The sequence below is a fragment of the Rhinoraja longicauda genome, chromosome 1, assembly GCF_053455715.1.
Source record: "Rhinoraja longicauda isolate Sanriku21f chromosome 1, sRhiLon1.1, whole genome shotgun sequence".
Classification (NCBI taxonomy): Eukaryota; Metazoa; Chordata; class Chondrichthyes; order Rajiformes; family Arhynchobatidae; genus Rhinoraja; species Rhinoraja longicauda.
This window is the reverse complement of record NC_135953.1, coordinates 49,932,345-49,947,048: the sequence shown is the minus strand read 5'-3', so window position 1 is coordinate 49,947,048 and position 14,704 is coordinate 49,932,345. Positions and strand designations below refer to the sequence as shown.

The 14,704-nt window shown below is 38.6% G+C and overlaps 1 protein-coding gene across 5 annotated transcripts in view; it reads left to right on the top strand.

Annotated features, from left to right (window-relative positions):
- Positions 1 to 13,759, top strand: part of LOC144592490 (mesoderm induction early response protein 3-like) — a 65,664-nt gene extending 51,905 nt beyond the window's left edge. For all 5 annotated transcript variants that reach the window (XM_078397092.1, XM_078397111.1, XM_078397101.1 and 2 more), the window contains 2 exons: positions 2,796 to 2,941; positions 9,634 to 13,759. In XM_078397092.1, the coding sequence (XP_078253218.1) occupies positions 2,796 to 2,941; positions 9,634 to 10,094 (607 nt within the window). In that variant the 3' untranslated portion in view covers positions 10,095 to 13,759. The remainder of the gene's footprint in view (positions 1 to 2,795; positions 2,942 to 9,633) is intronic.
- Positions 13,760 to 14,704: the final 945 nt, after the last annotated feature.

The following is a 14,704-nucleotide window of genomic DNA, read 5'->3' as shown; positions in this document are numbered from 1 at the left end:
TGTATTTTAAGAAGCTGCTTAAGCCAGGGTTTCATAAACTTTTCTATGCCAGCGTCCAAAAGCAGTGGTTTACTAACTTGCCAAACACCTTCTTTTGACAGTAATATGCACCTGATCTCTAGCTTTTAACCGTCCTCCAGTATGCTCTGCAGCCTCTCAATGATCTCCTTGACAATAATAGTGCTTTATACTAGTGCTTTCTACTGTGCCTGAGAAGGTTAATTTTGGACCCAATTTGCTACTCTCCTACATTTGCCTATTTGACAGTTTGCCATGTGAGATCATGTAAAAGCCTCACTAAAGTCAATGTAGATTCCATTACATAGACTCCCAACATCAACCTTCCGTGTGAACTCCTCAACAAATTCAATTAAGTTGGTCAGACACAATCTACTCTGAACAATTTTATGCCAATTAAATCTATGCCTTTCAAAAACATGGCGTAAACTTTTTGGAATTAATTCCAATAATTTGCCCACCATCCAAGTCTAATTAAATATTAATTACTTGGTATATCCTTTCTTTTTTAAATAATGGTACAGTTAACGAAACTAATCTAAAAATATTTATTGCTTTGCATTAACGTGAGTATGAAATAAATATAAAAACGAACAAAAACTTCTTTCAGTTATTCTGAATTTTGTACTCCATTATGGAATTGATGTGATCTTAAATTTGTGCAGTCTACCCTCGTTGTTACAGACCTCTTTATAATGGATTTTGTTTTTTGCGGACAGAGATTCCCACAGTAATCAGACCTCATTGTCTCCTTAAGAACCCAGGCTGCTAATTACACTGCGAATTACCGGCCATTAAATTGACAAATAATTGCTTTGATTGACACTTAACTATTAAACAACGTAACCAAACAGCCTTTCGTAATTTTAGCTTGCAGTAACAAAAATGCATTTATAGCTGTTAAAAAGAACCTTGTGCACTCAGCTGGTTAGGCGGTGTCTTTGGAAAGAGAAGCAAAGTTAACATTTAAGGTCGATGTCCTTTCACCCTGAACTCCGGGTCGTGGGAGTCAACCTGCCATCCCAATGCTCCAGACCTCCCATTTTGCTCTCAATCTATGATTGCGGGACTCAGCAGCATGGGCAGCTGTTATTGCCGTTTCCTAGTTGCACTGGACAAGGTGATGCTGGGCGGCCCTCTTGGGCCGCTGTGCTCCATGTAATGAGTGAGGTCCCGCTGGGCTCTCAGTGACTCGACTCCAGGATAGGCCTGGCCAATGATGTAAATGGAGGGAAAAATTCTTACTTGGTTATAATGGACAATCAGCAATAACGGACACCATTCCCCCTCCCCCACCTCTCCCCATGGTCCGATATAGTGAGGGTTATGTATTTTGATAAGTTCGCTTTTAAACCAAATGTCCTGGAATGTTATTGCATATTTACTTTCCTTCCTACCCCTATTGTGTTTGATTCTTCAGTTTTTGAAAGCTGGAGATTATACTAAAAGGCATCAAAAAATAACTGAGTTTAGTCATTTTTAGTATTGAGTAATACCATAGAAAGGAAAAGGATCTTTCAAACCCAAATGTTTTTCCTCTTTTATTTTTCCTATATACAGATTTTGCAAAATCTATTGAGATAATTCTGGGATTTCAACACTCACAAAGTAGAGCTGGGGAAGCTGTCCAGTCAGCAGCTGAAAATCCTGTATGTGGTTGGATAGGTGTCTGGCGGCCATGTCCATGAGGTACTATGAACAGCCCACAAAGCACACCAGGCCTGCCCACGTAGTGCAATACCAAAAACCTCCATAATGGTTTTTTTCTCCAGAGAGATCATAACAAATTACGAGTAAGGCTTAAAGAATTGCATGTCATCATGATAGTGAAGATGACCAAAATTGCCTCTACCTCATTTGCTATATTATTCAATATTTCCGTATTTTTCTTTTGCATGCTATGTTGCTGTTATTTTTCTTCTGATCTCTTTCTCATCCAAATTGTTTTGAATCTTTCCACTGGAATCCTAATTCTAAAAACATGCATCTATTTATTCTGAGAAGTTAGCTGCATATTTGGATCCTTGCGGATTGCTTGACTGCAATTAAATCCTGTCTTTCTTACCATAATATTATTTAGTGCAGATTGACAAAATTGCCAACTCCTTTCTCAATAAATAACCAATATAAATAAAGTAATTTAACTTTTCCTCCTGTCCAATCTTCTTTTTTTTTAAAGACATTTCCCATGCCAAACATCTTGAAGAATCCTGTGGAACAAATTATAAGCACTGTTCCTGTTCTACCTTGCTTTGTCCATTTTTGTCAATTAACCGACACAATTTTTGAGAATTTGTCTATTTCCTGGTCCAATTACTTTATGTCTGTGGAATAAAGTTATGATTTTCCATTGTGGGCTACTAGTGTCTACTATGGAGAATTTCCTATCCTTATAGTCAGGTAGGATAGTAATTTTAGTTGAATTTAAGCCTTTTAAATATGCTCTATTAGTTATTGAAGCTTCACTTGAGGAATCCTTTGGGTTCTTACTGTTTTCAGGCTTGGTGTTTAACACCATGGGTTTATCTGTTAATGAGAAATAGTTGCTAAATTTATACAATATTTAAAATTATACATTCAAATCCTGAATAGACTTTTGCATGGATCAGTGTCATAATGCACAGGACAAAAGCTACAAGGGTAAGTATTGTCTAAGAGGATTTTCCACTTCACAACCTTTAAATATATATGTAAGTTGGCAGATCCAGTGAACCATCATATTTGGGTTTCAGCATTTTATTGCACAACAATTTAACTACAAAACTTTTCTTTCTAAGGGATTACATGGATCGCCTGGTAGATGAGGCTGAGATGGGAATGCTAAGTCGATCAATACATTCGCCGTCTATTTGTTCTTCCGTCAATAGACCCGAAACAGTTTCTGATCAGCATTGTCTAATGAGCTCTGGACATGAGTTTTCTGGTAAGAATTGTATGATATAATTTTCGAACAATGGCTATTATCTAAGCAACTAATATACTTGACAATGCAAACATTCGAACCTCTAGTGGTGAAAATAAGTGTTGCATGGATAGATCTTGTGTCTTTGTGACATAAAGATGTGTAATTTGGTGATTTATGAGATGGCATTCTTAATAATTTGCAGGTATATAGATTTTATGCAACACCTTGTGTCATGAATAGGAACTTTTCATTTATGACAGTCCCTTCCAATTCCCCAGCCTCTTAAAATAAATCTGTCAGCATATGGTTAGGGCAGTTTGCGGTTAGGCAATTGTGTTCCAGGATTAACAAGTTATATGTAGCCCTGACATTGTGTACTTAAGATACAAGATGTAAAATTCCAAAACATGTGTGCAGCAGTGTGTCCACTACAGCCGAAAGTAAATTTCGAAGCTCAAGTCTTTGAATTTGAAACTTGAACTAACGGACACTTACTAAATTCTAATGTAATTTTAATTTTTCTTGCCAATACTGCAATAAGGAATTGCGTAAATGAGAACTAGACCATTAACAGAAATTTTATAGGATAAAGCTCTATAAAATAAGAAATGCAACAATCAAAGGCAAAAAAAAGACTGGCAGTAGAATCAAACCAAATCCAAAAGATTCTGTAGACATATGGCAGGAAAGGGGTAATAATACAGAAGGGAGGTTGGTCAAGTCAATTTTATTTGTATAGCACATTTAAAAACAACCCACGTTGACCAAAGTGCTGCACATCTGATTAGGAAAAAAAAAATGAAACATACAGTGCTATACATCAGTTCAGGTACTAAGAACGAACATACAATGGCACACAAACATAACAGCACATACATAAACAGTTCACAGCGCCCCCTCAGAAGGCCTCAAACGCTAGGGAGTAGAAATAGGTTTTGAGCCTGGACTTGAGTCGATGGAGGGGGCAGTACTGATGGGGAGAGGGATGCTGTTCCACAGTCTAGGAGCTGCAACTGCAAAAGCGCGGTCACCCCTGAGCTTAAGCCTAGACCGCGGGATAGTGAGTAGCCCCAAGTCCGCCGACCAGAGGGACCTGGAGATAGAGTGGTGGGTTAGAAGATTTCCTATAGGCAGAGTGCTGCAGTACTAACTGGGCACTTTATATCACTCGAAGGTAGACACCAAATGCTGGAGTAACTCAGCGGGACAGGCAGCTTCTCTGGAGAGAAGGAATGGGTGACATTTTGGGTCGAGACCCTTCAGACTGATGTCAGGGGAGGGGGCGGGACAAAGATAGAATGTAGTTAGTGACAGGAAGACTCGTGGGAGAACTGGGAAGGCGGAGGGGATGGAGAGAGAAAGCAAAGGCTATCTGAAGTTAGAGAAGTCAATGTTCATACTGCTGGAGTGTAATCAACGCAAGTGAAATATGAGGTGCTGTTCCTCCAATTTGTTCTGGACCTCACTCTGACAATGGCGGAAGCCCGGGACAGAAACGTCAAATTGGGATTGGGAGGGGGAGTTGAAGTGCTGAGCCACCGGGAGATCAGGTAGGTTAAGACGGACTGAGTGGAGGTGTTAAGTGAAACGATCGCTGAGCCTGCACTTGGTCTCGCCGATGTAGAGAAGTTGACACCTGGAACAGTGGATACAGTAGATGAGGTTGGAGGAGGTGCAAGTGAACCTCTGCCTCACCTGGAAAGACTGTTTGGGTCCTTGAATGGAGTCGAGGGGGGAGGTAAAGGGACAGGTGTTGCATTTCCTGCGGTTGCAGGGGAAAGAACCTGGGATGGGGATGGTTTGGGTGGGAAGGGACGAGTTGACCAGGGAGTTTCTGAGGGAACGTTCTCTGCGGAAAGCAGAAAGGGGTGGAGATGGGAAAATGTGGCCAGTAGTGGGTTCCCGTTGGAGGTGGCGAAAATGTTGGAGGATTATATGCTGTATGCAATGGCTGATGGGGTGGAAGGTGAGGACAAGGGGGACTCTGTCCTTGTTACGAATGGGGGGAGGGGGAGCAAGAGTGGAGCTACGGGATATCGAGGGGACCCTAGTGAGATCCTCATCTATAATGGAAGAGGGGAACCCCCGTTTCCTAAAGAATGAGGACATCTCCGATGCCCTGGTATGGAACACCTCATCCTGGGTGCAGATGCGGCGTATCTACATCTGTCACCAACTACATTCTATCTTTGTCCCGCCCCCTCCCCTGACATCAGTCTGAAGAAGGGTTTCGATCCGAAACGTCACCCATTCCTTCTCTCCAGAGATGCTGCCTGACCCGCTGAGTTACTCCAGCATTTTGTGTCCACCTTCGATTTAAACCAGCATCTGCAGGTCTTTCCTACACTTTATATCACTACGCCAAGAAAGAAGGATGCTGAATTTTCATCCAAGCTCGATGTGCTGAAATTCAGGATGGACTTACACTTGGTAAAGAGGTGCTATTAGAAAGGCTAGCTGCCTTTAAAGAGAATGAACCATTTAATCCAGACAGGATGCATCCTGGATTACCGAAGGATGGAAATAAATTGCAGGGGCTTTGGGTGTGGGTGCCTACTTGTTAAATCTCTACAAATTCAAAGGTTGTGTTTCAGGACTAAAATGGTAAATTGAATCTTGGTCAAAGAACAGTAGTCCAGTCCATTTAATCTTGCTGATGAAGAATGTTCAAGAAATAATAATTATGTTCAGAGTAAACAAATACTTGGACAAGTGTTACTAATTACAGAAAGTTGGTATAAATTTGGTAAAGGCAAATCATGTCCATCAAACATGGGTTTTTGATAACATGTCGGAGAGGGTTGATGTGATGTATATGGCTTTCTAAAATGTATTTGAACAGATGCCACTTGATAGGTTTATCTCAACTGAAGGCCACCAAATAAGAGGCTGTGGTAACATTGGCACTAATTTTCTAGTGAACAGGAAACAAATGGTGAAAGAAAGTTTTTCTCATCAAAAAAAAAGTGGGTAATGAAGTTGCCTGGGGCTATAAGTGAAGAAAATATATTTATAACTTGGACTTGAGCAGATGGGAAAACTGACAAATGTGCAACGGGTAAAAACTGTGATTAGATAGATTAAATTTAATACTGAGGAATGTGAAGGTTCATGCTTTGGTGGGAAGATACAGCATTTTTGATCTGAGCAAATACGTACTCTGCTTTATAGAAGGCATAGAAGGCAAGAGCAAAGAAGTCAATTGATATTTAGAAATTGGGAACTGCAGAAGGTTGTTTGCAAAAAAGACACACAGTGCTGGAGTAACTCAGCAGGTCAGGCAGTATCTCTGAAGAACATGAATAGGTGATATTTCAGGTTGGGATCCTTCTTCAGACTGATTGTGGAGGGGAGGGGGGGGGGATAAGGTGGAAGAGAGGAAGGGCAGGACAAAGCCTGGCAAGTAATAGGTGGATACAAGTGAGGGGGCATTTTTGATGGGCAGATAGTAGTTAGACAAATCGCAGAGATGAAAATATGGAGGATGTGAGCCGAAAAAATTGAGGGAGGGGGATAGTTGTCAGTGGTTACCTAAAATTGAGGAATTCAATGCTTATGCTGTTGGGTTGTAAGCTGTCCATATAAAGAGCTGCTCCTCCAGTTTGCCTATGGCCTCTGACATGGAGGAGGTAATGGTATGAACATTGAATCTAATTTTAGGTAACTACTTAATCCCCCCTCCCTTGTGCCCCACCTGAACTCGCACTTATTTATTTCTCCCCTACCACCTACATTTGTTCCTCTAGCTTTACCATCTGCTTTTCAAAAAAAAACCCTCACCCTTATCCACCTATTGTATGCCAGGTTTGTCCTGCTCCTCCTCTGTTTCGGCTTTCTTTCCTTACCCCACCCCCTCCTCTTCCCCCACAGTCTTAGGAAAGGTACTGAACCGAAATGTCCCCTATCCATGTTCTCCAGATATGCTGCCAGACCTGCTGAGTTACTTCAGCCCTTGGTCTTTTTTCAAATAATATTTAATCTGGGTGACATGCTTTAAGCATCATGCAGACTTGAAGTGCAGAAGTCAGTCTGTGATGATAGTTGAGGCAGATCCAGTTCAAGTGGTCAAAAAGTAGCTAAAACGAAAGAATTTGAGGAACATGGGGCAGAAGGCAGGAAAGTGGGTCTTGGCAGAATGTCCTCCTACACCTTCGTCAATCTATGATTTAAAAGTTTTTAATACTTTAATCGGTGATTGAAATCTAGATTTATTTGTCTGTCATGTTTCTTGCAGTTTATTTCAATTCAATGAATATCTCAACGTATCAGTATATCTCACTTTAAAAAGAGCCCAAATCCAAACAGGCAGAAAATGGCTACAGTTGACGAGAATGAAAGGAAATTTGAATTTTGAAATATTGTTTCTTTAAAGTGACAGACAATAGACAATAGGTGCAGGAGGAGGCCATTCGGCCCTTCGAGCCAGCACCGCCATTCAATGTGATCATGGCTGATCATTCTCAATCAGTACCCTGTTCCTGCCTTCTCCCCATACCCCCTGACTCCACTATCCTTAAGAGCTCTATCTAGCTCTTCTATCTAGCGAGTATAGTTTTGTGTGTAAGGTCGTCCCATCATAAAAATTGTAGTTCAAGCAATGTCATGAAGAAATTGCTTAACAATTTACCTGCATATAAAGGATGATGTTATGTCATAAGTGATGGGAGTAGAATTAGGCAATTTGGCCCATCATGTCTACTCAGCCATTCAATCATGGCTGATCTATCTTTCCCTCCTAACCCCATTCTCTTGCCTTCTCCCCATAACTTCTGACACCTGTACTAATCAGGAATCTATCTATCTCTGCCTTAACAATATCCACTGACCTGGCCTCCACAGCCTTCTGTGGCAAAGAATTCCATTAATTCACCACTCTCTGACTAAAGACATTTCTCCTCATCTCCTTCCTAAAAGAATGTCCTTTAATTCTGAGGCTATGATCTTTAGTCCTAGACACTCCCACTAGTGGAAACATCCTCTCCACATCCACTATCCAAACCTTTCACTATTCTGTATGTTTTGATGAGGTCTGCCCCCTCATTCCTCTAAACTCCAGCGAGGACAGGCCCAGTGCCGACAAACGCTCATCTTGACAAACGATCATTCTTGTAAACCTCCGGATCCTCTCCAGAGCCAGCACATCCTTCCTCGGATATGGTGCCCAACATTGCTCACAATATTCCAAATGTGACCTTACCAGCGCCTTTTAGAGCCTCTGCATTACATCCATGTTTTTGTATACAAGCCCTCTTGAAATAAATGCTAGCATTGAGTTTGCTTTCTTTACTACTGATTTGACCTGCACATTAGCTTTTTTGGGAATCCTGCACCAGCATTCCCAAGTGCCTTTGCACCTCCGATTTCTGGATTCCCTCCCGATTTAGAAAATAGTTTGCACCTTCATTCCTCCTCTTGAGTTTACAGACATAAATAACTAAAACAGCTTAAATCCAGAAATTTAAAAGTTTGCCTCAATTAATCATTTAACTAGTAGTAGAAGGGCAACTAGACCATGGAATTTAATCACGAGTTGTTTCTTTCTGTGCTGGATGGCGTCTTTATGATTGCAATAGATTACTCAGCCTCCGCGTAAGCTGATATAAGTAACTTTTCATCTTATGGATATTTTTCAATGGTGAATTTCATCGATTAGGTAAACAAATTTTAAGCTGTGGGTCACATGGAATGTATAAAAATAAGAGTCAATAATCTTCTGTCATTTCTGCTACAGTGCCCTCCATAATGTTTGGGACAAAGACCCATCATTTATTTATTTGCCTCTGCACTCCACAATTTGAGATTTGAGGATTGAGAAAGAATATTAGTCATCTAGAGTGCACGATTAATAAGAGATCAATTTGCACTTTATAAAGTGATCTCACTTTATGACCCAATTTACTCAAGTCCTGCTACTTTTTAATTAGTTCCCTTGAATTTTTTTAATACCCTCCTGAGACAACCAATGTGATTCAATTGCACCTCCGTAAGTATTGTATTAAGTTGCCGGAACAGATTTAATGCCAAATGGTGGTGTGATTTGACATTGAATACTCCTGAGTAGTTACCCGAGACTCTGGAATGGGACATTCAAGCAATTATAACAATTAATTTATCCTTGCAATTATTTGCAAGATTAAACTAGCAAATAAAATGTGCAGTGTGCCTCCTAAAGATGTAACTTGAACATCTTGATGCCCAAATATGTTCTATTTATATTTATCCTCGCGTGTGATAACTAGTTATTAACAACTGGGTGGCACAGTAGCGCAGCTGTAGAATTGATGCCCGACAGCACCAGGCACCCAGGTTCAATCCTGACTACGTTCTCCTTGTGACCTTGTGGGTTTTATCTGGATGCTCCGGTTTCCTTCCACATTCCAAAGACGTACAGGTTTATAAGTTAATTGGCTTGGGTGCAAAATTGTCCCTAGTGTGTAGGATAGTGCTAGTGTACTGGTCAGTGCAGACGGTGGGCCACAGGGCCTGTTTCTGCACTATATCTCTAAAGTCACTGGTTAATAATGTATAACTCCAGTGATCTCGGATTGTTAGATTGCGTTTTATTACTTATCCTTTTAAGCAAAATACTCTTTATATTCTTGTGTTATACATCTTTTAGCCATCATTTCATGAATTAAAATGATTTGTGAAGATATCTTGGATACAGCTGTAAATTTGAAAGAATTATATTTTGCTTTTCTTTTTTTTAGCACTGACCAGTGTTAGTACAACATGCAGCATTGCAGATGTAAGCTGTTTGGATTCATATAATTTTCCTCCGGTGGAGAGTTTACACACAAAAGGATCAACTCCCCATGTGCCTGCTTTAATAGACGAATCACTTGGATTGCCTACGAATGGTGACACAGACTGCCTAAATTTATTTGAGACTGGATTCTACCATTCTGATTTGAATCAGATAAGCATGTGCAACAACGAGACTGAAAGACCAGCAAAGAGATTGAAAATGGGGATCTCTGTTCAAGAATCTTTCATCAATGACCTTTCGGTAAATAACCTGGATGTGGATTTTGAGAATCACACACACCACATCACTAGTGCCAAAATGTCTGTTTCTGTTGCAGATTTTAGCAGCTTGCCTAATAATGAAGCAAATGGCTTCATCAATCCCTGTGCACTACACCAACATACAGCTCTCCAATCAGAGTGACTCCTCCATTGAAACGTCTCATGAAATGGTGGTATGCAGTAATGTTGAACTTGGTGGGTGAGCCATCGAGATTGTTCAGTCATTCACTGGAAGTTTGAATTTTTTTACTATGACATCAGTGATGTCTTTTTACCTATAGGACTTCAATCTTGATATCTCAAGAGTTAAATAGCCATTTATTTTCAATCCCTGGTAACATAGAAATTTGAGAGATTATGTTCACATAGCAGAGTTGGGGACAAAAAATTGAACTTCATGACGCAGTCCTGAACTCTCACGCTGTTGCACCTCTTTTGTAGCCTGTAGATAAAGGAACCATTTCACCTCCTGTCACCACCATTAGGAATCTGAAACAATAGAAATGGCTTCCATGAATGCACACTGCTGTCACAGTAGTGGGTATAGAGGAATACTAATGTTTACAGGTACCTGGCCTTGTCCCTGGCGATTGTAGCATTTTGGAAGTGAACAGCGCACAACCAGTGCAAAGACCTGCATGAACAGAGCCATCTCATCCATTCACTTAAAACAGAGCACTTCAGTTTACAGTGCCATGAGTGCATACTTTGGGAAAAAAATTGATGGATGAAATACAAATGGGAAGAAGCCCTCAGACTCAAGTGTTGGGCACGGCTGCCATCTGTAAACGGGTTGGAACTACTGCCAGATTTCTGTGCTTAGAAACTTTTCAAGCTTTTATTGATTAGATTAAATATTGAATTTTGTGATAATTGTACATTGTTTTTTTAAGACTTTAAAGATTGTATTATAGTGTATCTCAAACTGCGTAGTGCATTATATATCTAAGAAGATTTCCAGGGGCAGCTGAAATTGTCTCGACACAACTTGAGACTTGCCACTTCTAATCACAATTCTGTTTGACAATTAAGCCATGTCTTTTGCAGCAGTTCATTGTGTTCTGTATCCCACGTTCTGTACATGCCTAATCGAGTATAGTACAGTCAAACCTTGAACCAAAACTGAACCTTAATATTTTGAAATATATTCTGAATCTTTATAATTTCTCTGGAAGTAAAAGTTTGCAATAAAACACTTGTTGACTGAAACAGGGAGGATATTTGAATTTTAGATTACAGTAATTATTTGATGAGATGTACTTGGGATCCATTTTACACAGCAGCAAATAAAAGGGTGTTTTTAAGTGTAAATTGATGCTGGTCATAATCAAGGTCTGCTCAAGAAAATTTGGAAATTCCCTACGACTTGGTATTAGAAAATACTTATGCTGAAAGTTATGTACCATTGAACCTGTTTATAGTATGTGCTATATCACGTATTTCGTGGTGTAATTTTTACATTACGTTCATTGCTTTCTTAGTTTCTAATTGACAATGTAGTCATTAATATTTAAAACTAATTTTCATCATTGAGCATCTATCAAAAATTGAGTTATTAGACCCTGCTGAATACCCATTATTACATATTTTTAAAAGTACAAGATTTTACTGAAGTACATTTGATAAATAGGTTTACTGTTTTTGCAGGCAAATTGAAAGTGTGAAGGAGGTTAATTAGCTGGGATACATAACATGATGAACTGCTTTAGTGTACTGTAAATATTTGCATACTGTCTGGAGAATCTATCTTCACTCTTCCCCCACCCCTCCCCCAACCTTATTTGCACAAGCCCCTAAAACAGTGCAGAATTTTTACACAAATGCTGCCATTTTAAAAGCGCAAGAATGATTACTGTAGTTTGAGAGGCTGAATTGATTTGCTATGTAAACGAGTATGACTGTACAGCCATACAATGGTCTTTCAGTTTTTAATACAGGAATCTTGTAAGGTAGATGAAGCTTTAGGTTCTGAGACAGTACAGTGTGGCATAAAGGTACAAGACACAGAAGTAACGGGTAGCCTTGGCTCTTGCCAGTATTGCGTGGAATTGTGATTCATGTCATCAGCTTGTAGCTTGTGTTTATGTGCTGATCTATGCATTTGTCTTCTGTGGGATCTTTCTTACTAATGGTAAATGAACCCAGTCCTGTACTTATGGAAATGCTATTCATATCCCTTCATTTATATATTTGAGCGTGACTGGATTTGAAAAGGCTAGTCTGTAGTAATGTTCATACAGATTTATGACTGATCAACTTGTATCAGTTGCACTTTTTTGAAATTTTAAAACCATTCCTAGTGCATTATAAATACAGAAATTAACTATGCATTCAGACTTTGTAAGGTCCCCCTGACAAACAGTAGTGTATGATTTTTATTACAGGGTTTAATTTAAAATTTCCTATGACTGATTTGCTTGTGATTTTTTTAAAATAAAATCCTTATTGGTATGTATTCTCTTGCCAGTTACATTGATTAACTCTTGACTGAAAATTTATTTAAAAGCATTTAGTTTGAAATTGTTTAACCTTTTTTGTTTGGGTCTAGTGTTATTTACTTGATACAATGTTTATTTTTTTTTTATGTGTTTGGGGTGTTGAAAAATTGCTCTTCATCCTACACGCAAAACAAAGATCATCGAAATACTCAACCAAAACTAAAACCAAAATCTTAATGGGAACTGATATTTTAGAACTTTGTAAATGTCCTTTTATGTTCTTATTAAACAGGGCAATAGTTTGAGAGAATGTAATTATGTAGAATTTATGCATCTAGTAAACTACTTTTCTGAAGTTTAAAGTGTCATGAAATGATCCTTACTTATTCTTTCTAAATGAGAATCTCATCATTTAACCACTGGAAGATTTGCTGTGTATTGTCAAGCTTTGTTGACTGTTGGCCAAAGATGATTGTTTTTCCTTTCCATTTTAAAGTCTGTTCATATACAGTACTAATACATTTAGAATTGTAACTGGTGCTGTGGTGAAAATAGCAATATTTCACCAAAACAGAGACAATGTTTTCTCACTAGACTAAATGATTAGTTTCCTAATATATGTGTAAGAAGGAACTGCAGATGCTGGTTTAAACCGAAGATAGACACAAAAAGCTGGAGTAACTCAGCGAGGCAGGCACCATCTGGAGAAAAGGAACGCATGACTTTCCAGGTCAATTCTGAAGAAGGGTCTTGACCAGAAACGTCACCCAGTTTCTTAATGTAAACTGATCCATTTACTTGAAGATATTACTTGTTTGATGACTGAAGAATATCAAGAATAATTAGGTCATGAAAAATACTGCAGTTTTTCTGTGTGGCCGAGGATAAATATATGTAGTGAGTAAATCTCTTATTATTGAACTTATTGATAACTTATCCAAAGTCTGTAGTACGAATTAAAATGATCTATTGAAGGTAAAATGGTGTCAAGTTGAACTAACTATAAAGAAATTTGAAAAGTTGATACATTGCAGAAGAGGGAGTTTGTACAATGTTTGTGAAAAATTAAAGCAATGTGATATTGATGATCAATATAGACATGCTACTTAAATGCTTTTAATAAAATAAAAGCTCTAGCAATACTGTTCTGAAGAAATGGTGCTACAACTCCTCCTCTACTATACTGTTGCATTTGGTATTAGAACTGCCAGTGGTGGGAAAAAATGGGTTAATGGGTGACAATCAAGACAGCATTCAGTTTTGAAGATATACCAGAGAAAGCTCTAATGTTGTGTTTTGTTTTAATATTTGTATATAAATACTGAAGGTTTGTGTTCAGCATTATTTTGTACTTCTGTTGTACCTTGATGTGTGGTGTACACCATTCCAGAAATAAAAAGTCTGGAAGTCTCATCTTTATTTTCATTAAGTATAACTTTTAAGTGTTACTATGAAGGTACTTTGTATTGAATTTATCTAAAGATGAAATACATATGCTAAGCTGTCTACACGAAGCTCAGTAAAAACTTGCAACGCCCAATTAATATTATGGGGAAGCCTCTAGTGTTTTTTGTTAACACGTAGCAGAAAAATATGCCTGATCTATCTGAAAATTTATCATAGTTCTTCCTATGAGTGCAGAGCTTTGGATATCTTGGATAATTGGATATCTTATTTCTTGAGTGGGGCAATTCAACATTTAACGTTTGCAGAGTTATTAATGTTTTAAAGATTTGAGTGAAAAGATAATAAAGGCACTAATAAGTATACTTTCAATGGCTGGATTTAAAAAAGGTTTTACTATCGTCGTCATCAGTGCCGCTATTACTTTTCTAAGCACGAGCAACATACATCAGAGTGAATACTATTGTCATCAGTGCTGCTATTACTTTTTTAAGCACCAGCAACATACATCAGAGTGAATACCCGCCAGGATGTTTCAGCTGATCATCTGGGTGCATTGCAGTTCTCAATTTAGACTCCTAACTTCCATTTTGTCAGTTGACAATAAACTTGACTTGATAGCCCTTTGAGAAATGTTATTTTGAACATTTTCTTAGTATCTGACCTCATTTGTTATCCTTAAACAACAAAAATGTGACCAAGTTGCTCTCCAGAATAACACTCGCTCATCTTGTAGATTCCTTATTCTAAGGAGTAGAGTATTTTAAAGTTGGAGCACCACCAAAATACAACCTAGTTTCTCTAGTATTAACACGTTTCTAATGCCTTTTATCATGCATCTATGACAGAAGTGATGCCTGTTTTGTGATGGAAGCCTTGTCAACACGAGCTATTAATGTGCATAACGGGT